Raw genomic sequence first — 22,415 nt, forward strand, 5'->3', positions numbered from 1 at the left:
TAAAGATCAGGAGCAGGATGTGACTTGGCTCCGGCGCTCAGAAGCCCAGCTCTAAGATCAGAGATGGTGAGTGGTTGGGATGGTCCTGGGTTTTGCAAGGTGGATGTAGGAGAAAGGCACAGAGATGAGGGAGCTGTGAATGTTGAAGGAAACGAGCTGGAGGTGAAGGACCCTGGGAACAGGAGAGAAGGAAGGAGAAGGAGGGGGAGCCAGGAGCGAGCTGACGTTAGGCAGGAGGTGGCCTGGTCCTAGCCAGGGGATCTCCTTTAGGCAGGTTTAGGGGTAAGAGACAAAAATAGGAGGACAATTTGGAGCTGGTTTTGTGGTCACAGCAAGAGAAGGCACCTCAGAGATGCTCTGGATTCTACAGACAGGAACGCGAGGGCACCGAGAGAGGAATGCCTTGCCCTTTGCTGCACATTGACACGCATATCAGTACCTGAGTAAGAAACTGATGGCTGCCTTAGGAGAAGGGCATGTATTAGTAAAGGGCCCCGCTAGACAAATGGCTAAAAGGGGGTGGGGGTGGGGCGCTCACCACACTCGTTGGTTCCTCCTCTGTGCCTCCACGGTCTGGGTTACCCTCTACCCCATGCTCAACTCTAAATGTGCTTTGAGTTCTGACTCCAACGCCACCTCTTCCTCGAGGCCTCTTTCTGGTGCCCCAGGTGGAAGGGGTTTCACTTCCTGTGCTCCCAGGGCTCTTTCTGTGGACTTTTCTTTATCAGGGCTATTCGTGTTACCTCCAAGCCCTGCCATCCTCAGGTTAAACTCCGCATTCCACAGTGTCTTGCCCGGGAAACAGATCTGCTGCATTCCCGTAGTGCCAGATTCCAGTGGTACAAGGCAGGTGCCTGATGGAACCGCTCAAGGCTCTATGATTGTGCACAGGACAGAGGCCTGGGTTTAAGCTGGCTGGATATAAGAGCCTGCTCTGCTACTCCCCAGCTATGGGAAACAATACGGCACACCTCCGACTCTTTATTTTTGTCATTTATAAAATGGTGATCAGGGCACCTATCTACCAGAATCTTAAATATAGATAAAAATAGATTTAAAAATAGATAGGGTGGGCAAAAATAGGCTTGTAGTTGTGAGTATGCAAAACACTGAGTTTATGACACTCCTGCAATAATCATAACCTGCATGTCTTTTTCCATATGAACAATTATAAACCTACTTTTGCCCATCCTCGTATCGCACACCCGTGTGTTAGATGCCCCTAGACTGGGGATTCAGAAATTATATCAAATTATTCCTATCCTCAAGCAACTCAAGTCTTCCAATGCATAACTGAGAACAAATGCCCGGCACACCATCAACTAATTACAAGTTAACTTTCTCTCCCACAGGCCAGCTATCCCTATGTTTTGAACAAATTGGTTCGCAGAGAGCACCTGCTCTCCCTCCCTCCCTCTCTCACTAAAGGGGCAGATGGCTTTTTTAGTCGCAGGGCCGGTTTCAGGAAGAAGCCAGAAGGGGAGGAAGGTACAGGAAGGAGCCTCCGACTTCCTCACAGTAATTAGTCTCCTTTTGACACTGAGGCCAAACCAAGCCACTCTCCTGAGCTTTTCAACTTCCCTCCCGGTTGCTGCTCCAAGCCGTGGCTCTATCCCCTGGATCGGATCGAGATGGCAGCCAGTTAATGAGCCTTGGAAACTGCGCGGCCTTTCACCTCACTCAAGGAGCTGGGGAAGCTTTCAACCCAGGCAGCAGAGAGGATTTTGGTGTGTCAGTGCGTAGCGGTCTCCACACCTCCTTCCCCGAGGACCAGCGTTTCAAGCGTTTTGAAGCACCCCTCTCAGAAGCAGTAGCAGCCACGGCTGTTCATCTTAATTGGAGGGCACTGGGCGTCCTGCCTAGAGGTGTTCAGGCCTCGCGTGGAGGAGGCCTTCGAATAGGGTCTGACTTTGCTGAAGGATAACAAGCTAGCCAAGGGCCGGTGAGCAGAGAAGCTGAAGAACGTGACTGGGATGTGTATGTTCAGCCATGGCTGGACCACTAGCCAAACCCCACGGAAAGGACCCAAAAGGGTGAAGTGAAAGACAGGCTGATGTTCAATGTTCTTCCCAAAGACCTCCAACCATGATATCCCCTGTGAAAGGCCCATCATGTGCTCATCTATCTAACTCTCTCCTGGACACCTCCACCTGGATGTCCTCCAGGTACCTCCAACTGCATGCCAGTATCAGAGTAATCTTCCTAAAACCAAACCCTACTGTGCCGCATCTCTGCTTAAAATTTTCCAGTGGCTCCCACTGACAGATCAAACCTAAACTCTTTCAAGGCCTTTCATGATCTGAGGCCTGTCAACTTCTCTCACCTCTTCCCCTCTCACTGCTGCCACAAATACCCTAGAAAATTCCAGGATCTGTCTCATCTTTGTTGCAGATTTTTTATTTCCCCAGGGGGCTGCTGCAAGGGGCTTGCCTCCTCTTTCCACCTCTGCCAACTCAGATCCAACCTCCATGACCCACCATCAATCCCCCTTCCTCCAAGAAGCCACCGGATCACCCCAGAAAGCAACTGCTCTTTCCCTTGTACCCTGGTGGTAGTGTCCACTACACTGTTGGTCGTGATCCAACTCACCTGGTTCCTGGAAGTCGTACCAAATTTATAAAGTGGCCCTTTAGAAATCTGATACCGGATTCATCGACAGTATCAGCATAAACCTTGGCAAGAGCTAACGGCAGAGTTATGCAGGGGGTGAGCATGGGCTCTGAAGCCCAGGAAGGCTGGACTGGAATCTTGTTTCCCCAGAGTGGTTTTGGGCAAGTCACCCAAGCTCTCTGAACCCTGGTTTCCTGAGAATAACACCATCTGCAATGTCAGAAACTTATGGATTTGTTGCTTGAATCAATCATGAAGCACATACATAAAGGAGCTTTGTAAAATTTCCATTCCAAGAACAGTTATTATTTTTAAATTACAAGTTATCATACCAGCAGTTCGATTCAGGAAGACAACCAGAGATTTCATGTAAGATATCAGCTTGGGCATCCAAATAGAAATCTGATTCAGAAACCCAATTTCAGGAGGGCTTACATTTGCATACTGAAGAGCTCCGGTTGTGATAGAAAAGGTTCCAGGGCTGTCGGGGGGGAATTCTACTAAATTAGAAAGCTGACAGCTCCTGGTTTGTCAACCTTTAACTCTGGCAGTATTTCGTAGTCCTCCTGTCTGGACCCAATTTCCCAGCCTTTGATTAAATGTTAGGAACTGACCATCTCATTGTGTTTAAATCTCTGCATGACTTCCTAGACAATGTGTGGGCTCGTCTCCACCTGCTCCCAGCACCTCCTCTTCTTTCTCTGCCTCGGTGTCAATCTCTCAGATATTTATTATTCTGAACTTTGATTTTAGGCTAGCACTTGCTGCTGGGAAGGGGTACAGGAAATGTCAAGTCTCAGTGGATGTTATTCCTCGGGTGAAATTCTAACCCTGAGTTTCCCCTCCCATAACATACGTATACAGAAACAGTCCAGTCTGATCATTTCCTTTTGATGTTTAATTGGATGTCGGTACTGTGCTTTCAGGGCTGAGAAGCTAATGCTGCCTCAGAGAGGGAACAATTCCGGCTACACAAATGACACTTGTAATAGGGGAGAATGCTCAACGCTGGATCTAATTTTCTCTACCATCCATGAACGTAAGACAATTTCTCTGGCAATAAAGCCTCTCACTCAGTCTTTCTGTCATTAATAAGAATTAAATTCTGTTCCCTCAAATTTAAATGTAATTATATTTTGCCTCGTAAATAAAATTGAGTTACTATTTTCAAAATCTAGCATTAATGCAACTGCTATATTTAGAGCTTTAATTTTTTTTAATCCTGTTGCTACTTGCAGCTTATTTTTTTAAGTCATCAAACTTCTTTTGCGGTCAATTGTGACTTAATTTGATAAGAGCTTTTCTGGTCCCTATCCATCTAGTCATTATTGTTATTAAATATGTGTTGTGAGTTGCTTTTCTTTTTGGTGGCGGATGAGAGCAATAGAGAAGAAACTGGAAGCTCAGAGGAACTGAGCTAGGATTCTAGAAGGCCCCTTTTAAGTAAAGGTAGAACCTACGCCAAGTCAAGCTGAGAGAGCTAAAGAAAGGGCCCTACTAGGGAGTCTGAAAGGAAAATCTACAACATGCATTGAAACATCTTTTTGATTTGTTAATCCTCATCCAAGGATATTTCTTCCATTGATTTTAGAGAGAATGGAAGGGAGAGAGAGAAACATCGATGTGAGAGGGACATATCGATGAATTACCACTCACATGCACTCTGACCAGGATGGGATTGAACCTGCAACCCAGGTACATTCCCTTGACCAGAAATTGAACCCACGACCCCTCGGTTTCAGGGCCAACATTCTAACCACTAAGAAACACTGGCCAGGACCATTGAAACATTTTTTAATCCAAGATTTCCAGTGAGGCATTCAGTGAACTCCGTGATTTGGACCCTGCCTACCTTTCTGACCTAACTTCCTGCCCACACTCCTGTGGCTCCTGTTCTCCAGTCAGTCCCAAGTGGGCTTTCCAAACAGATGGTGCTCCTGCATGGCTCATGCTTCTGTGCGTGTTCTTCCTTCTGCCTGGACTCCTCCCTCCTTTGTCACCAGGGCGTCCTCTCTCAAGGTCTGGCTTACAAGTCTCCTCCCTGGGGGAGACTTTCTCAGGTCCCTCTCTGCATCCTCTCTTGGCTGAGCTCACTGCTCCTGGCTTTGTGCTCGCAAACCCTGCTGTACACACATCATCAGAGCTCTAGTCATGTCTTATACTAGGTGTTGCTTCCTTCATGGACTGTGGCTGTCTGATTCTCAGTGCCCCTTGCCCACACATAGGGAAGCCAGAAAAGTTCATGAGTAAATGAAGTAGACAATGTGCATGTGAGGGGTGGGTGCAGGTGCACAGGTGTACAGGTGCACAGGTGTACAGGTGCACAGGTGTGCAGGTGCACAGGTGTGCAGGTGTGGAGCTGTGCTGGGTGCTCTCTCTGTGGAGGCTGTGTTCTGCTCTTGAATGGAGCTCACAGGAAGCTTGCTGTCCTGGCAGCAGACTGATACTAATGCTCTGTGGCCCTCACGCTATTACCTGGGGATAAGGGTGCCAGCACATTAATGATGCTTCATCTAGAGCAGTGGTTCTCAACCTTCTGGCCCTTTAAATACAGTTCCTCATGTTGTGACCCAACCATAAAATAATTTTCGTTGCTACTTCATAACTGTAATGTCGCTACTGTTATAAATTGTAATGTAAATATCTGATATGCAGGACGGTCTTAGGTGACCCCTGTGAAAGGGTCGTTCGACTGCCAAAAGGATCGCGACCCACAAGTTGAGAACCGCTGATCTAGAGTTGGTGACCAGTGTTGGTAGTGGAGAGACTGAGGAACCACAAAGAAACCGAGCTTCTGAGAGAGAAACCAAGGTGTTCAAGGTCACATAGACTCAAATGCAGGTCAGAGTCTGGATTTGAGGACAGAGGCTACTTCACTATACTAACTGCCCTCAAACATAAAATGTGTTAGAGTCTAAGGACTGTTTGGCTAATTTAGATCTAATCATTCATTCTAAAAATATATACTAATACTTTATTGAGTGCTTATTGAATGCCAGCCACGGTGCTAGGCATTTCATTGACGCATATTAAAGCTGATTTGGAAAACAACAATGCAAGGCAGGTGTCATTAGCCCTATTCTCTGGATAAGCTGAGTCTGGAAAAGAAAGTCTGGCTTGGTCTCTCTCCAAATACCACGCACATGCTGCCTCCAACCCTGTACCACCGAATCTCTCAAACATCTCCACCTGTTATTCCATGAAACTCGGTTGCAATGAAATGATAAGAATCCTAACCCATCAGCGTGAGCATTTTAGAGGCAGATTCTTTGCCATGTACTGCTTCTATGAGCTGGACCAAAAGGAATAAAATGTATTGAGAGGGTCTCTCAAATGAAAGCCATTTATGGAAGTCAAGATTGCAGAGGGCTCGCAGAGTAGTGGACACAAGGAATGAATTCATGTGGTGGGGACAGAGGCTTCTGAGGAGGGAGAGCCAATGGAGGGCAGATGGCAAGACTAAGGGATCACGAGTGAAATGCTGTCCTGGAAAATGCCACCGAGCCTGAAGTCTTCTTTGGAAGTCATTAGGGTGTGACAAAAAGGTAGGCTTTTCCAATTTTAAAGACCATCCTGAAGAGGTTAAATTCCTTTCCTTTTCGGAAGTAGCTCCAAGCCAAGAGGATGAAAAGCTCACGAAAGTACTTGGGGAAGGGAGGGGCTGTCAGTACTGCTGCTCGTGCCCACCCTATGCAAAAGCTACGAAGCATCCAGGCACGGTTGCAATACATTGTTCCGTTTTCCACAGAGCTGAGGAGGAGCCAGATCTGCCATTTACTGATGGGGTGGGGAGTGGGAGGGATGCTGGCAAGGAATTTAACTTTCTGAGCTTCAAGTTCCTCAGCTGGAAAATGGAACACTTACCTCATAGGGTTCTGATGAACCTTAACTAAGATGACGGTTGTCAAGCACTTAGTTCAGTAGTTGGGAAATGGCAAGCACTAAGAAACCGGTGGCTCTTTAGCCAATGCTCCATCCTGTGGCTTGTCAGGGAGAAAGACAAGATGACTGACAAGGAAACCTCTTTGGATGGGAAGGGGGCCTGAGGTGAGAGCTGAGAACTTGGAAACAATGGGCCTGGATTTAATTAAAACTCTGACACCGATTAGCTGCATTACTTTCAAGTTATTTCCCTCCCCAACTGTTTCCCATTGATAAAACAACAGCAGTAGCATCGCCTCCATCATCATCATCACTATGATCACCCTCAAAGGACTGAGGAAGTGAAGTCCCCTGGGTCCAGAGTTGAGGACAGAGGTGTGCTGAGGGTAGGGGATGGGCTGTGTAACCTGTGCTCTTTGGGGGCAGGGATCTGCTCAAACAGTTATCTTGTGTGTTGTCAGGAAGGAAGACACACAATGAAGCTGGATTTAAGGAAGGATTTCTGACATGAGACTGGAAGCTACGTTGCTGGCAACCCAGAGGTCTGAGTAAGCACTTGTATAAAGCCTGACTTCACTGTTTCCACAGACCTAACCAAAGTGCCGGGGACCTTAGCTCACATTTCATTACAGGCTGGTTGCTGAGTCCAGGGCATGTTGACTTAAGCTGCTTCCATGAAATCCTGTTCTCCACGCCAAACAGCAAGACACTCCTCTCAGGGAAGAGCTCCCTCCCTTCCTCCCAGGGCCAGACGGTGGGGGCCCATTCCTGCCAAGCCCACAGTCAGAAGCACTCTGACTGTGTCTGCTGGGCTGCAGCCCCTGGTGGGAGGGCCCTGTACCAGCCCTGCTGTGCCAGGAGCAGATAACACAAATAACACGACTGAAGTAGCCGCTTGCTGGTGTCTGAGTTGTGCCAGACACTGTGCTAACCACTTCGCCTGTACTTTCTCACTGAATTCTCACAGAAGCCCATGGTGGTTTTACCTAGGAGGAAACTGAGGGTCCGGAGGTGGAGCAACTTGCTGAGCCATTCACATAGTGGGGAGCGGGTCTTCTGAAACAAAGCCTGGTGCCTAACTCCCCGAATGTGAAGGGTCCCTTGGCTGTGGTCCCTGAAACTCAATGATGAGTTTCACTTCCATGGAGTAAGAGTGCCCTTGGGAGGGAGGTGGGGGTAGGGGGGAGACAGGACGTGCTCACTCTGGGCAGGCAGTGTTCCACGTGCGGACATCCCCCATATAATTTAATGATCACATAGCCCTCGGAGGTGGGCACTGATATTAACTATTTTTCAGGTAAGGAAACTGAAGCCAAGAGAAGTCAAGTATCTGGCTAAGGTCACACAGGTAGCACGTGGCAGAAACAGGAGTGAGCCCAGGCAGGTACTGCCTACACAGCAGGGGATCTGGAGAGACAGCCACCATCCAAGTGCTTTCACTGGCCTTTGGACTGGCTTCAGGAGGGGTGGTGACAGCTGAGGAGAAACAGAGGCCTGTGGGGAGGCAGCACAGAGTGCTGGGCAGCAGGCCAGCTGAGGCCGCAAGCTGGACTTGGGCTCCCAGCACGGCATGATGTGCTGTGCACCAAGACCAGTGTTGCTTAGGCACATTGCTGCAACTCCCAGAGCCTCAGTGTGATGCTGCCTCACGGGGCTGGTGCTGCTATGGGGGGGGGGTGGGGGGGGGGAGGGGGGATATCTCTGTGTGTGTGCCATGCACGCATGTGAATGTGTGAAATATCTGTTAAAATTTTTTTTATATAAAATATGTTTTTATTGATTTCTGAGAGGAAGGGAGAGGGAGCGAAGGATAGAAACATCAATGATGAGAAAGAATCACTGATCAGATGCCCTCCTGCACGCCCCCTACTGGGGATTGAGCCCGCAACCCGAGCATGTGCCCTGACCAGGAATCGAACTATGACCTCCTGGTTAATAGGTCAACACTCAAGCACTGAGCCACACTGTCTGGGCTGAAAAATCTTTATATGCTGTGAGGCACTTTACAACACAAATTGGTATTACTGTTTCAAGGGGAGACTAATTCTGAAGCCATCTTTCAAATTCCTGGCCTTGTGGCAGTCATGACACCGTTTCAGACAGTTATATGTTAGAGATTTAAAAACTACAATCGATATTCCTGAAAGGCATATCTCATCTTGCCTCTATCAAATGCTCTATCAAATGTCTTCGTTAATATCCAGGGCTCTCAGCAATGGGTATTTCAATCATAATCATAACAATAGCTAACATTTAATGAGCCCATATCATGGGCTAAGTAGCACACTAAGTGCTTTTTTAACATTATCTTAAATAATTCTTTAAATAATAATTCTCCAAAAAATAACTCTACAAAGTAAGTACTATTATTATCTCCATTTAACAGCTTAGAGAGGTGAAGTGACTTGCCCGAAGTTATAACTAGTATGTAGCAGGGCCAGTGTTTCAGCCCAGGTCTGTTGGACTCAGGGACCCTTTGCAATACATGGCGCTTCTTTGCCTTCACACGTGAAGCCACACATGTGCTTGGTACCAGTTGTGGGGAGTGGGGTGCACGGAATTGAGAAAGATGAGCTCTCACAGTTCTATGCAAAGCCCCTTCCATTGGTCCTGTTGTCTCCTTTTACAGGGCCAACTAAAGGATGCTTAGGATCTCACCCAAAATTATACCTGCCTCCAAGGGAGGCTGTGGAGGCTCATCAGGGATTAACAATGCATGGATAGTTAAATATGCATCACAAACTAGCTTGGTGAACAATACAACCCAGTGTAGCTTTAAGAGAACCATCTGAAATATTGCTATAAACAGAATTATTCCTAAGGCCCTGCACATCTGTCTTTGCAATCATGTCTTTACACAAGCCTTGCAAATGAGGATAAAAGTCCTATTTAGACTGTGTATGGAGCATCAATCCTCCCGTCAGCAGGAAAGGTTAGTCAAAGTATCCCAAAGGCACAAGTGCTGCTTGGATCTCATTGTTGCCAAAGGTCTTACCTTCCTGACCACAACCAGGACTGTTAATACACAACATAATGAGCTGACTTGAGCTTCACTTAGTTTAAACAGTGTGATGTGGTGGGGAAAGTGATTCAGGGTAAACACACTTAGCTAGAGATGCTATCACATTTTAGCTGTGTGTCACTGGGTAAGATTACTTAAAATTTTCTGGGCCTTATCCATTGATTTCTCTTCATTTGTTTGTTTTCTGTCTCTGCTCCCCTTTTGTTAGCATGTAAGGTCACAAAGGTAGAAATGTTCATACCTCTTTATCCCTTCTGATAAGAGTACCTAGCACAGAGTAGGTGCTCAATGAGTATGCAAAGAGTATAGTATTATGTAAATTGGTAAAAGAGGGATGATGATTCCATTCTCACAGGTTGTGTGTGTGTGTGTGTGTGTGTGTGTGTGTATTTAAGTAGCGGACACTACGTAAGGTTCACTAAAGGTGAACATTCTATCTATCTATCTATCTATCTATCTATCTATCTATCTATCTATCATCTGACTAAAAGCCTAAGCAACCGGCCTACTGGCCAGTAGCTATGACGCACACTGACCACCAGGGGGCAGGCGCTCAATGCAGGAGCAGAAACCACAGACATGGAAACATGGAACAGACTAATGAATCTCAGAGGGAAGAGGGGAGGGAGAGGGCAGGGATCGGGCCAAAACCGGTTCTCTGACATCCCTCAAGGGGTCTTGGATTGCGAGAGGGCACAGACCAGGCTGAGGGACCCCACCAGTGCACAAATCTGTGCATCGGGCTCTATTATACCTATACTGTACTAGGCTAGGGGATCCACATCTGTTCTCAATTAATCCTCATCTTGAGAGGGTCTATAAATCAACAAATGCTTACAAACAGAGGGTGCCAATATAATAATTCTTTGAACTCTATATGTATAAATCCTATGTTGAACCAAATACCACAATTAAGAACACATTCCATCATGTGTTCATTTGTTCCTTCGTTCATTCATTCATTCATGCACGCATGCATTCATTCATTACCATTTGCTAGGTACTGCTGTGGGCCAGGCCTATGCTAAGTCCTAAGGATGGAGAGGTGAGTAAGACATGTTTATTACTTCATGGCACTTACAGTCTTGCAGAGGATCTGGCCAGAAAGGCAGGTGGGGGTCAGGTCACAGAGATCCTTAAAGACTACACTGAGCTTGGACTTCCCTCTGAGGAATGAGTGAAACCAAAGCTCCATCCTGGCAGATCTCACCTAGGCACCCTGTTCTCTTGGCCTGGCCTCCAGAGATGACCACCATAAAGTGAGAGATGAGATTTCTCTGAAATATCTGTTATTGTAATTAACTGGTTAGGGGCGATGTTTTGACTCTCAAGGCCACCCCTATGAAAGGAATGATGAGAAGATACGGTTTTTCAGTCCTCTGCCCATCTAAGAGTCGAGGGTGAAGACTGAAGTTCAGGAAAAGAAGAAAAACATCAGAGACTTGGGCATGCACTGCTATGTGTCTGAGAGCGGGGTCAGGGGCAGATCAGGACGAGATGGTGAGCACGGCCCAGTGGACACATCTTCCCTCTGTCCACGCCCTGCCCTTCTCTCCCTCCACACCCAGCACACACATTTACCGATAGAACAGTCATGTCCAGTCCAGCTCGGGTCACAGCTGCAAAGCCCGGTGTCTGGGAGGAAGGTTCCGTGGCCCGAACACTGGTCCAAGCACGTGGCCCGGGGCGACTCACAGTTGGTGCCTCCCCATCCCACAGAGCAGTGGCACTCGCCTCTCACGCAGACGCCCCGGCCAGAACACGTGGGGTCCATGCAGTCCACTGTGACACAAAGGAAAGAGAACACAGGTAAGTATCTGACCAGCAAAGGTGAGAGGCTCCTCTAAGCAAAGTACCTCGTAGTGAAGTAAAGGGGCTTCCCACACTCTGGTAGTGAGAAGGCTAAAAGGCTAATTCCAATGTAACCCTGATGTTTGGGGGGCTAGCAATCTGAGTCTGTGCAGTAACTTAATGTACATTCTTGATAACCTATAATTAAATTAAGTTACTGCCCCTTTCCTCCACAATCTGGTTTGGCAAGACCTGTTACCTAAATGCTCACATTTTACAGAGGCCATAAACCATGAATCCCGGAGGGCGTTATCAGTGCTGACGCCAGGCCAGTCCCTTAGATATGATCTCAAGACCCCCCATCCCAACCCACTGGGCTTTTTGCAAAGCCCATGAAATGTCCAGAAGTCCCCATCCATATTTGGGGGACAAAGAAACCAAAAGGGGATAAAAGAAGGGCGTCCACCATATTGGGTTGCTCAGACTCTGGAGGCGACTCCTCTGAGACTGCTGGCGTAATAAAGCTGTGTAACTCCATTTCTCTAAGTGTCGCTTGGGTTTCTTCAGTCTTCTACAATAGTAGAAGGACACAGATTTCCTGTGCAGAGGCCACGTGGTATGGAGGAGAGCAGTACCTAGCAAATGGTAAACCTGGCTTCTCAACTCTACCTGCTGATGGACTGTTTACCTCTCTGAGTCTTGGTTCCCTTACCTGTAAAATGTGGATACAAATTCCTACCTTGTGGCCTCCTTATAAGAGCTCATGAGGAAGCCCTATGTTGCAGAGGAAAGGTTTTAACATTTGACCTCTGAGGTCCTAAATTCAAGGGTCACAGGACAAAATATACTGGTTCAATGACCACGGTCAAGACATATACTTGCTCTGAGCTTCCATCTATAAAGCAGGTATGATAGAATTACCTTTCTCTCAGGTTGCTATGAGGACCAAAGACACTGAGGATTTGAAAGGACTATATAAACTGTATAAATTGTAAGTTGTTGGAAATCGGTAGCTGTTTTTCAGTTCTATCAGGACAGTCAGTAGCAAATTGTGGTCAGAGCTCATTTATAATTCAGACATGCTTTTACTTTAGTTATCAATTAAATTTTATAACCCAGTATATTTGACTTTTGCACAAAAGACTGGGAAACCCAGCGTGGGTATATTAACGTCTCAGACACAAACGAGCAGACTTTACAGATGGCAACACTCTGGGAACAGGCTGTGTATTCTGAGGGCCAGCTTATTAAAAAAAGCTCTTTTACTATTTAGGTTTTTTAAGGAGTTCAGCTTCATGACTTAAATGATGACTAAGAAGACCAGAGGTCAGGAGCAGCCACTGCTAAAAACATAATAATGCTAACACAACAGCAATAATAACAATTAAGTTTAATTTAGTTCCTCTCCTGTGTTATATTTTTCTTTTATACCTTTTATATATATTATTTCATTTAACCCTAACAACAACTCTTCGAGGTAAATACCATTATTAGCCTCATTTTACAGATGAGGAAACCGAAGCACAGAGAGGTTAAAATAAGTTGCCCAAGATCACACAGTGGTAACTCAAATTTGAATCATTCCTGGCTCGTATAGATAACTTGTTGTTTTCTTTATCATCAGACTGGTTCAAAAATACATTCATCACATACACAGATTTAAACACATAAAATGGTTAAAACAGGAAAACAAAACAAGGAAAGAAATAGGGCAACGTGGAGAAATAATAAAGCCAAATGAAGGCCAAGAATCTCCTCTCTGGCAGTCTCAGGACACCATTTAATAATGGTTCAGGCATGACCTGCTGGAGTGCCTTGTAATTAAAAGGAATAAAAATAATAATAGTGATACAATTTTCATGACTGGCCCCAGGATCTCAGGATCTCAAAAGGATTATTCCAGCCCATTAGGCTACTATGATAATTCCCTAGATCCAGAGAGTTTTCCAATCTGTCAGGAAATGAGTCAGCAATTCCTGTCCCAGGACCTATAAAGGCATTTCCGGCTCCCTGAACACCTGACCCCAGCTTTGGGCTCGAGCTGTCTCTGAGGGGCCCTTGAGGTTGGATATATAAATCTGCACTGTTAGCCAGCAAGCAGAGAGGGCGCCAAGTTTAGTGAGAGGCCCTTGGCGGCACAGTCCTGCTCTGGCTCAGACACAGTACGTCTGTGAGGGACCCAGGAACCAGCGGAGCAAATTCCACGCTCTCCGAAGATGGTTCAGGCCGGGAAAGATCAGATGGGACTGTGAGAGGCTACCTCCAGGCCATTCATCATCAATTAATCCTGGCTTCTGAAGGTTCACTTGGTAGAGTGAGTGTGGAACTCCAGGGAAGTTCTAAAGAGGGAAGGCAGCTCCAGGAAACCTGAGCTGAACTGGCTGAGATTCCTGCCTGGAGAACACTGTCCCTGCTCATCTGAAACTCGGGGCCATTATCTGAGCCATCGTAATGCTCTGCCATGGAGATCGTACCTAGACTGTGGGCCTGCCCTCCCTTTCTGGGGCCATTGGGGTGACAGAGACCCTAGGACAGGATTCAAGTGACCTCTTCCCATCACATTGGGGTGGTTTCCCGCATGATATTTATTTTGCAGGAAACTGTGTGACATGGGAAGATGGGCTGCTGGAGGGCCCGGGAGAACTTGGCAGGGAGGCGGCTGAACTTCGTGTAGACAGTCTCACTTAGTTTCTCCTTAGAAGAGGTGCCAAACAGTTATATTTTTCTTCTGCAGAGCTTGCCATTTAAGCCAAAATTTCTGGAAGAAGCTCAGCCCGTTGATGAAATGATGCGGCCTGCGAGGCCAGGCTGTAAGCACAACTGTTGCCCCAAATGTTCCACGCTTCAGTGACCACACAAGCTATTAGACGCTCTTCAGGACCCAAAATACAGTCTCACTTTTCACTGCAAAAGGCCCAAGTTATTCTCTTCTGCCCCTCCTCCAACCCCTCCAAGCGCCCTGTTGGCGTGGTTCAGGCTTTAAAAAAATATAGGCCAATAAACTTCAGAAGAAGGAAGCCAGAGAGGGGGGAAAGTAAGCTTGTTAGCTGATGTTTTATAAACACAGTGAAACCCCTTAGAACAGAGTTGAGGGAGGAGGGGAGGCAAGAGGGGGGGAGGGCAAAGGCCCCCAGAAACCCCATTATAAACATAGGACTATTCAATGGTGTTTCACCAGAGAAACAGAAATAATAAAAGGAATCAGTCCCAGATGGCCCTCCTCAGAAAAGAAAACAGGAGTAAAAACATTTCTTTTCAAATAGATAATGTAAATCAAAGAGCTACACGGCTCCTTTTCTTCCCTTTGTAAGTACCCTTGTGCCGGGGCACTGTCCAGGGGGCGGTGGAGCTCGACCATCCCCCTCCTCGGCCCACACAACGTGGCGGGGCAGGGGTGGACAGCCCCACAGCTCCAAGAGGAATCTCCTCTTTGTTTCTCTTTCCTTCTCAGGGTCTTCACCTCAAGTGACTAAACTGAAAAGGAACAGCAGCTGAAGGTCACCATTGTCAGGAAGAGAAAGCCAAGTTCCTTTGTGAGAGGGGCTGGCACACCTCCTCTCTCAGACAGCCCACAGCAATCTGGCCAACGTGAATAGGCTGGAATCAGGACCTGCAGTCACACTTGTGGTCCGCAGACAGCCTGTCTCAGAGAGGCGATGCTTTTCAGACACTAATTCCTTCCTGTTCCCCACTCTTTAAAAATGGGCCCTTTATAGTCTCCCTCTCCCTCCCTCTCTATTTTTTTAGAGAGAAAATGATGCCTTAAGAGGGGAATACCTGTTAAATCCCAAATTTAGCTCTCCTTAGAGCTCCTTCCACCCCATGGAGAAGGTGCTGGGGCCCTAGATAGTGGACAGTGGGAGGTAACGACTATTAGCATCATCCATCAGTTTCCAAGGCAAAGTCCATCCATTTCAAAGGACCTTGGATGAAATGAGTGGAGGAGAACAGGAACTGTGCTTCGGTTGTCCCCAGAATAAACTAATAATATAAGAGCTAACATTTATAGAGCATTTACTACATGTCAGACACTGAGCTTTACATGGATCATTTAATTCACTCCTCCCAACAGCCCTCTGAGGAAGGCATTCCCATTTTATAGACGAGGGAGCCGAGGCTAGATAATGGCAGAGCCGGGACCCAAGCCTACATCTGATTCCCGAGTATGGGCTCTTAAAGCTACTCTAGACTGCTTGTGATGAGGACTCCTCCTTTTGTGTGGAATTTCCATGCAGCCGAGAGGAAAGAGCACTGACCGGAATTGCGGAGGCCTGGGTTGAATCCCGACCCAGCCATCGGTTAGTTAGCTATATGACCATGGTGATGCCAATGCTCTTCCCTGGGTCTCATTTTCTTCATTTGTGAAATACATATATGTACTTATCTCACCTTGTTAGATTTCCTGGGAAAGAACTGATGCCATGGTTACATCAGCAGTTCACTTTCTAGCTTTGATTTTTACAGGCATATAAGGGTGTCCCATATACATGTATATAAACTTTGAATAATTATAAAGTCAGTATTTATTAACATACAATTCATCTTCAAAATTAAGTGAGTTATCATCTGTTAAAGTGTGTACACAGATAGAGAAACCAAGATGGCCGCATAGGTAAACACCTGAAATTGCTGCCTCACACAACCACTTCAAAAATACAACTAAAAGACAAAAGGGACATCATTCAGAACCACAGGAAGGTTGGCTGAGTGGAAATTCTACAACTAGAAGGAAAGAGAAAAGCACACTGAGACTCAGAGGAGGTGCGGAAGTAAAGTGCAGAGGTATGGAGGCGCACGTGGCAAGGGCTGGCAACTGAGGACGCGGTTGTCTTTTTCAATCGGGAGGGAGTCACAAGCTCCTGACTGCTCTGAACTCCAGTTCTGGGCGAGTCTCTGGGGACCCAGACTCATATGGGGAGAAACTGGACTGTCTGGCATCGGGCGGAACTCAAGGGTGGCTTTCTCTCAGAGGTGCTTGCAGCGATTACCATGGGACACTGAGACCCAGGGCTTCTTAGGTCAGGGTTGAGGATCAGCCATAGCTGTTTGCTCTGCCCTGTTGATTCCCTGAGACCCCACCCCACCCAAGCTGTGTGCAGAGGCTTTTACATATGAATGGCCTGTCCCTTTGCAATCTAAAATTACCCAACAAACTGCAGTTGGGTCAGAGAGACCCAGAACATCCAAAAGAAGGCCTAAGGCCCCACAGCAGCTTGCATTGCTTCCTTCACGGCTGGGCCTCATCTGGGCACCTCCAAACCCCAAACAAGAAGAGGAATATGCAGATCTCTCCATAGCTCCTGCTGGGTAGCCTCAGGCTGAGGCTAAATTAGCACCTCCTTAGAGGTCCCAGAACCAGTGTACCTAGTGGTCAGAGTGGGACCATCCAGATTACAATTCTTCAGATCCATAAGGGACACACTCAGGGGGCAGACTCAGTGAGCACCAAAGCTCCACTGAAGCAAGTCTTGCCCCATAAGGGTGTCTCCAGCAGAGAAGTTCTCCCACCGTAGACACAGCTGATTCTCACAGCCAATTAGCCTGGTGGTCAATTCCTCCCAGTGATACCTACAACAATCAAGGCTTAACTACAACAAGACTGTGCACAAAGCCCACAAAGGGGTGCATCAAGAGTGTCCACCTCAGGTAATTGGGGAGGCTGAGCCACTGGACCCTGTAGTATACTTAGCACAGAAAGCCACTCTATCAACATAGGGAAGCAGCCACAATGTGGAGACAAAGAAACAGGTCACAAATGACAGAAATGAAGGAAAGAAAATGACTGGATATAGAGTTCAAAACCACGGTTATAAGGTTTTTCAAGAATTTTCTAGAAACCCCCAGTAAATTTAGTGAGACCCTCAATAAATCTAGTGAGACCCTTGAGGATATGAAAAAGGACCAACTAGAAATTAAGCATACACTGACAGAAATAAAGAATATTATATAGAGATCCAACAGCAGACTAGAGGATTGCAAGAATCAAGTCAAAGATTTAAAATACGAAGAAGCAAAAAACACCCAACCAGAAAAACAAAAAATAAAAAAGAATCCAAAAATATGAAGATAGTCTAAGGAGCCTCCGGGACAACTTTAAGCATAAACATCCAAATTATGGGGGTGCCAAAAGAAGAGAGAGAGAAAGATATTGAAAGCCTATTTGAAGAAATAATGACAGAAAACTTCCCCTACCTGGTGAAAGAAATAGACTTACAAGTCCAGGAAACACAGAGAACCCTAAACAAAAGGAATCCAAAGAGGACCACACCAAGACACATCATAATTAAAATGCCAAGAGCAAAAGACAAAGAGAGAATCTTAAAAGCAGCAAGAGAAAAACAGTTAGTTACTTACAAGGGAGTACCCATAAGATTGTCAGCTGATTTCTCAATAGAAACTATGCAGGCCAGAAGGGAGTGGCAAGAAATATTCAAAGTGATGAATAGCAAGAACCTACAACCAAGATTACTTTACCCAGCAAAGCTATCATTCAGAATTGAAGGTCAGATAAAGAGCTTCACAGATAAGAAAAAGCTAAAGGAGTTCATCACCACCAAACCAGTATTATATGAAGTGCTGAAAGGTATCCTTTAAGAAGAGGAAGAAGAAGAAAAAGGTAAAGATAAAAATTATTAACAACAAATACATATCTATCAACAAGTGAATCTAAAAATCAAGTTAATAAATAATCTAATGAACAGAATAAACTGGTGAATATAATAGAATCAGGGACATAGAAAGGGAGTGGACTGACAATTCTCAGGGGAAAGGGGTGTGGGGAGTGCGTGAAGAGACTGGAAAAAAATTGTACACCTATGGATGAGGAGAGTGTGTGTGGGGGGGTAAGGGCAGAGGGTGGGGTGGGAACCGGGTGGAGGGGAGCTATGGAGGGAAAAAAAGAGGAACAACTGTAATAATCTACACTAATAAAAGAGAAAAATGGTAATTGGTGTACGACGATACCCTTTTCATTGGCTAGTCAGGGCTATATGCAAATTAACTGCCAACTAAGATTGGCAGTTAACTGCCAACAAGATGGCGGTTAATTTGCATATGTAGGCACAATGCAGGGAGGCGAAAGGGAAAGCAGGAAGAAGCCCCCTGCCACTGACAGTGATCGGAAACCCAGGGGGGAGCTAAGAGCTGGGGGGCAGGGCAAAGGCGGCCCTGGGGCCGCCTTTGCCCTACCCCCCAGCCATGATCGGAGAATCAGGTGCCTTTTCAGCCCTGGCCAGTGATAGCAGGAAGTAGGGGTGGAGCCAGCGATGGGAGCTGGGCACGGTTGAAGCTGGCAGTCCCAGGAGCTAGGGGCCCCTTGCCTGGGCCTAAAGCGAAGCCCACGATCGCGGGGCCGCTGCAGCTGTGGGTCCCCGCTGCCCGGGCCAGACACCTCAGCCAGAGGCATCCTGCAGAGGCAGGGGCGGAGCCCACTCGATCATGGAGCCCACTCGATCGCGGCCGCCCCCCCCCCTCCCCGCTGCCACTGCAGGTCCCTGCTTCCCAGGCCGGACGCCTAGGCCAGAGGCATCAGGCCTGGGCAAGGGGCCGATTCAGTGATTGGAGGGTGATGGGGGTCAACGCCTGAGGGCTCCCAGTATGTGAGAGGGGGCAGGCTGGGCTGAGGGACACTCCCCCCCACACACACACCCAGTGCACGAATTTCATGCACCGGGCCCCTAGTATGAACAATAAAGATTTAATTAAAAAAATAAAGTGTGTACACATTTTGGGGGGACACCCTGTATTTACTTTATGAAGGAGAGAGACATTCCTTTGAGCACCTGAGAGCTACATGTATGAACACACACACACACACACACACACACACACACACTTATATGAGTGTGATAATGGAAGGCAGAGTTTGGAGGTCTAAATACACTCATACTTCAGAAATGGGGAACGAATGAGCTTAAAGGGGAGTGGAAAGACCTTGGGCTATGGAGACAGAGAGATTGGGCTCAAACCCAGCCCTGCCATTGGCTAGCTGCGTGACCTCAGGAAAGCCATTTGACTCTCAGAGTCTCCATGTTTTCGACTATAAAATGAAGATGATTTCCCCGCCCTACCAGGGTTTGCAGTTAAATAATGCAAGGCATCCAGCACAGAGCCTTGGGTATAGTAAGTACTTGGTGCAACACTTCTGTGCCCTTCACTGAGTAGGACTGCATTTGTCTGTCCTCTTCTTTAGGTTCATTACTATTGCTGATGGGCTCCTGGCTCAGGGTGGGGGTCACAGGGTGGCTTCCTCTGCTGCCCTGATGTCCTCTTGGCCCCGTGCGCTACCCTCTAAGTTGAGGAAGGTGCTGGGCTGCCTGCACGCATCTTACCTTCCTCGCAGTTCTCGCCCTTGTAGCCGGGGTTGCAGATGCAGGTGCCCATGATGCAGGTGCCATGGTTGCTGCAGGCCACATCGATACACTGGTTGGTGGGCACGTCACACTCGGCGCCCTTCCAGCCGCTGTGGCACAGACACCGGCCCTTCATGTACTGGCCGTTCCCACTACAGAGTACGGGGCAGGAGGCTGGGGAGGAAGCACAGGAAGCCTGGTGTGAACCAAAGCCCAGCATCCCCACCAGCGTTTGTCCCTTTCTCCCCTCCACCTGCTGGCTTGACCAAGAGCCTCCAGTGCTTTGCCACAATTCTCACGTGTGCCCATCTGTCTGCTTCTCTGGTTTTATTTAATTCCCGATTAAACACATCTGGAGCTGTAGGTGAAGGTGTGCAGTGCACGGCCTGGTGGAGCTGGTGCCCAGTGAACCCTGCTCCCTCCCACCCCCCAATATTACTGGGGCAGCATGGTGGTTGCCAGGACCGCAGTGAGTTCCTGGGGCTCCCTGGGAAAGACAGCTGGACCTCCTGCCTGCCCACATCCCTCCTCCAACGCTCTCCTAATAGCGCTCCGTTTTGGTTCCCCACCCTCATCTGCAGCACACTTACTGTTGTCTTTAACCCAGCTTTCTCTCCGTTTTCCTTGCTTTTCAGGCCTCCACTCAAACCCATAAACCATGGCCCCATCAGAGAGTAGCTGAGCCCAACTTAGCTCTTGAAAGTATTATCTTTGCATTCTGCCTCTTAGCGTTTTGTGAACATCTGTACAAAGAACACTATATAAAAATAAATTATATTTCAGTGTGCTGTAAGTACCCACCAGCCTTAGTGAGCTTCACTAAGAGGCTGTTTTATACAGGGCTCTTCACTCTAAGTGCATACGGGATGAGATGGTAATTCTCCTTAGAAGGGATGACTCATCCCTTCTCTCTCGCACCGCTGTCCCCGCCCCCACCTGGCAGCTTTTCTTTAGAAAGCGCTTGGCAGGGAATCACTGTGCTTCCTGGGGGCTGCAGGCTTTGCTGCCTCAAACTGAGTCTATTTCACTTTAGAAAGAATAAGCAGAATCCCCAAAGCAGTGCCACCTCACTGTGTTTTTGGCCTGGGGAGCCATCTCTGGCTTCCACCAATGAGCAATGACTCAGGCATCAGGTCTCAGTTCCAGGAGCACCTCAGCTGGGAGCCCTTCCTGGTCCTCACCATCCAAGCTGAGACAGCTGCTCCCTTTCCCTCCGATAGGCACTCCCTGCACGTGACCTCCCTACCGTGTTTCTCACCTCCTAGCCGCTTTGTAATCGTCGATTTTGTCTGTTTCCCAGGCAGAGAACTCCTGGGCTTGCTCAGTGTCTAGCACAGGACCAAGCCCGAAAGGACACAAAGCAGATGACTGATGAGGGAGAAAAACCAAAGGGAGTTTCCCCAAAGGGCGTGCCAAAATCTCAGGATGACAGATCTCCTTTGGTGTTTTCCTTGTTGATTCTTGCAGGACAATAATGAAGGCCAAAGGCAAACGGTAGATCATGGCAGCCTTGAAACTATCGCCAGGGGGTTATCATTAGACCCTATGTGCCCAAATCTGAAGCAACACTGGGGTCCTGTGTGGAGGAGAGCAGTCTCGCCCACCTCCCGAGTCCTTGGTGGTCTCAGCCATGATGCTGCCTGTGCTGTTAGAAGGCATTAACTGAGCAAGAAACCAGGCCTCCCTTCTCTGGGCCAGGGAAACCACGCTAGCTGAAGGTGAACTTCGAAGACACTTGGCAAAGGTTGATCACTCCTCTCAGGGGAAATCCGCTTTTCAAGGACCCCCATGCCACTCCTTCTGCCCCCACAAGGGGACATGAGGTTAACTGTGACTGCCCCTTCCTTCCTGACCTCCTGGTCATGCACCTGTGGGTAAAGTGGCCTGAAGACCTCCCTCACAGGGTTTCTGAAGGATGGCCCTTGGGAGCCCTTCTTGCGAGAGTCAAGAGTGGCCTGGAGCCCTACCTGGTTTGGCTCAGTGGGTAGAGTGTTGGCCTGAGGACTGAAGGATCTCCGGTTGGATTCCGGTCAAAGGCACATGCTTGGGTTGCAGGCTCTACCCCTAGTGGGGGGTGGGCAGGAGGCAGCTAATCGATAATTATCTTTCATCATGGATGTTTCTATCTCTCTCTCTCCTCCTTTCCTCTCTGAAATCAATGAAAATATATACATATATATTTTTAAAAGAGTGGCCTGGAGTTCTGCACTGGCTCTGAGGAGTGGGACCTGAGCTCCCACGGGGCATGGAGAGTGGAAATCGCAGGTCCACACCGGGGCTCTCACCTCTGCCGCAGTCAGGGCCCAGGAAGCCCAGGAAGCAGTGGCAGGTCCCAGAGATGCAGTCCCCATTGCCGTAGCAGTTGCTGGGGCAGTTATCCACCGATTCTGGGGGAGAAAAGAGAAGGAGAGCTGAAAACAGAAACTTCTTCCCCAAACAGAAGGCCCAGGAATCAAGCCTCAGGTTAACACATTTGAGCTCTTCTTGCCCAGTCACTGAAAGCAACCAATGAAGTTAAGAATTATATGTTACTAGAGGCCCAATGCCGAAATTCGTGCAAGAGTAGGCCTTCCTTCCCCTGGCTGCCGGCACCGGCTTCCCTCCAGCACCTGGGACCCGGGCTTCCCTTCGGCCACTGGCTTTGTCTGGAAGGTCGTCTGGAAGGATGTCTGGTCTAATTAGCATATTACACTTTTATTTTTATAGATATAGCCTTGGCCAGTGTACTCAGTGGTTAGAGCGTCAGCCAAAGCACCAAT

At 47.7% G+C, this 22,415-nt stretch overlaps 1 protein-coding gene across 1 annotated transcript in view; it reads right to left on the reverse strand.

Moving 5' to 3' along the window:
- The window catches only part of LOC308525505 (teneurin-4-like), a gene marked incomplete at both ends in the record, with an annotated part of 200,062 nt that overhangs the window by 34,355 nt on the left and 143,292 nt on the right, over positions 1-22,415 (reverse strand). Inside the window, 2 exons of the mRNA XM_081100313.1 lie at positions 19,636-19,830; positions 21,942-22,043. Coding sequence (XP_080956439.1) covers positions 19,636-19,830; positions 21,942-22,043 — 297 coding nt within the window. The remainder of the gene's footprint in view (positions 1-19,635; positions 19,831-21,941; positions 22,044-22,415) is intronic.

Source organism: Myotis nattereri, assembly GCF_964212035.1.
Source record: "Myotis nattereri genome assembly, chromosome: 9".
In the NCBI taxonomy this organism is placed as follows: domain Eukaryota; kingdom Metazoa; phylum Chordata; class Mammalia; order Chiroptera; family Vespertilionidae; genus Myotis; species Myotis nattereri.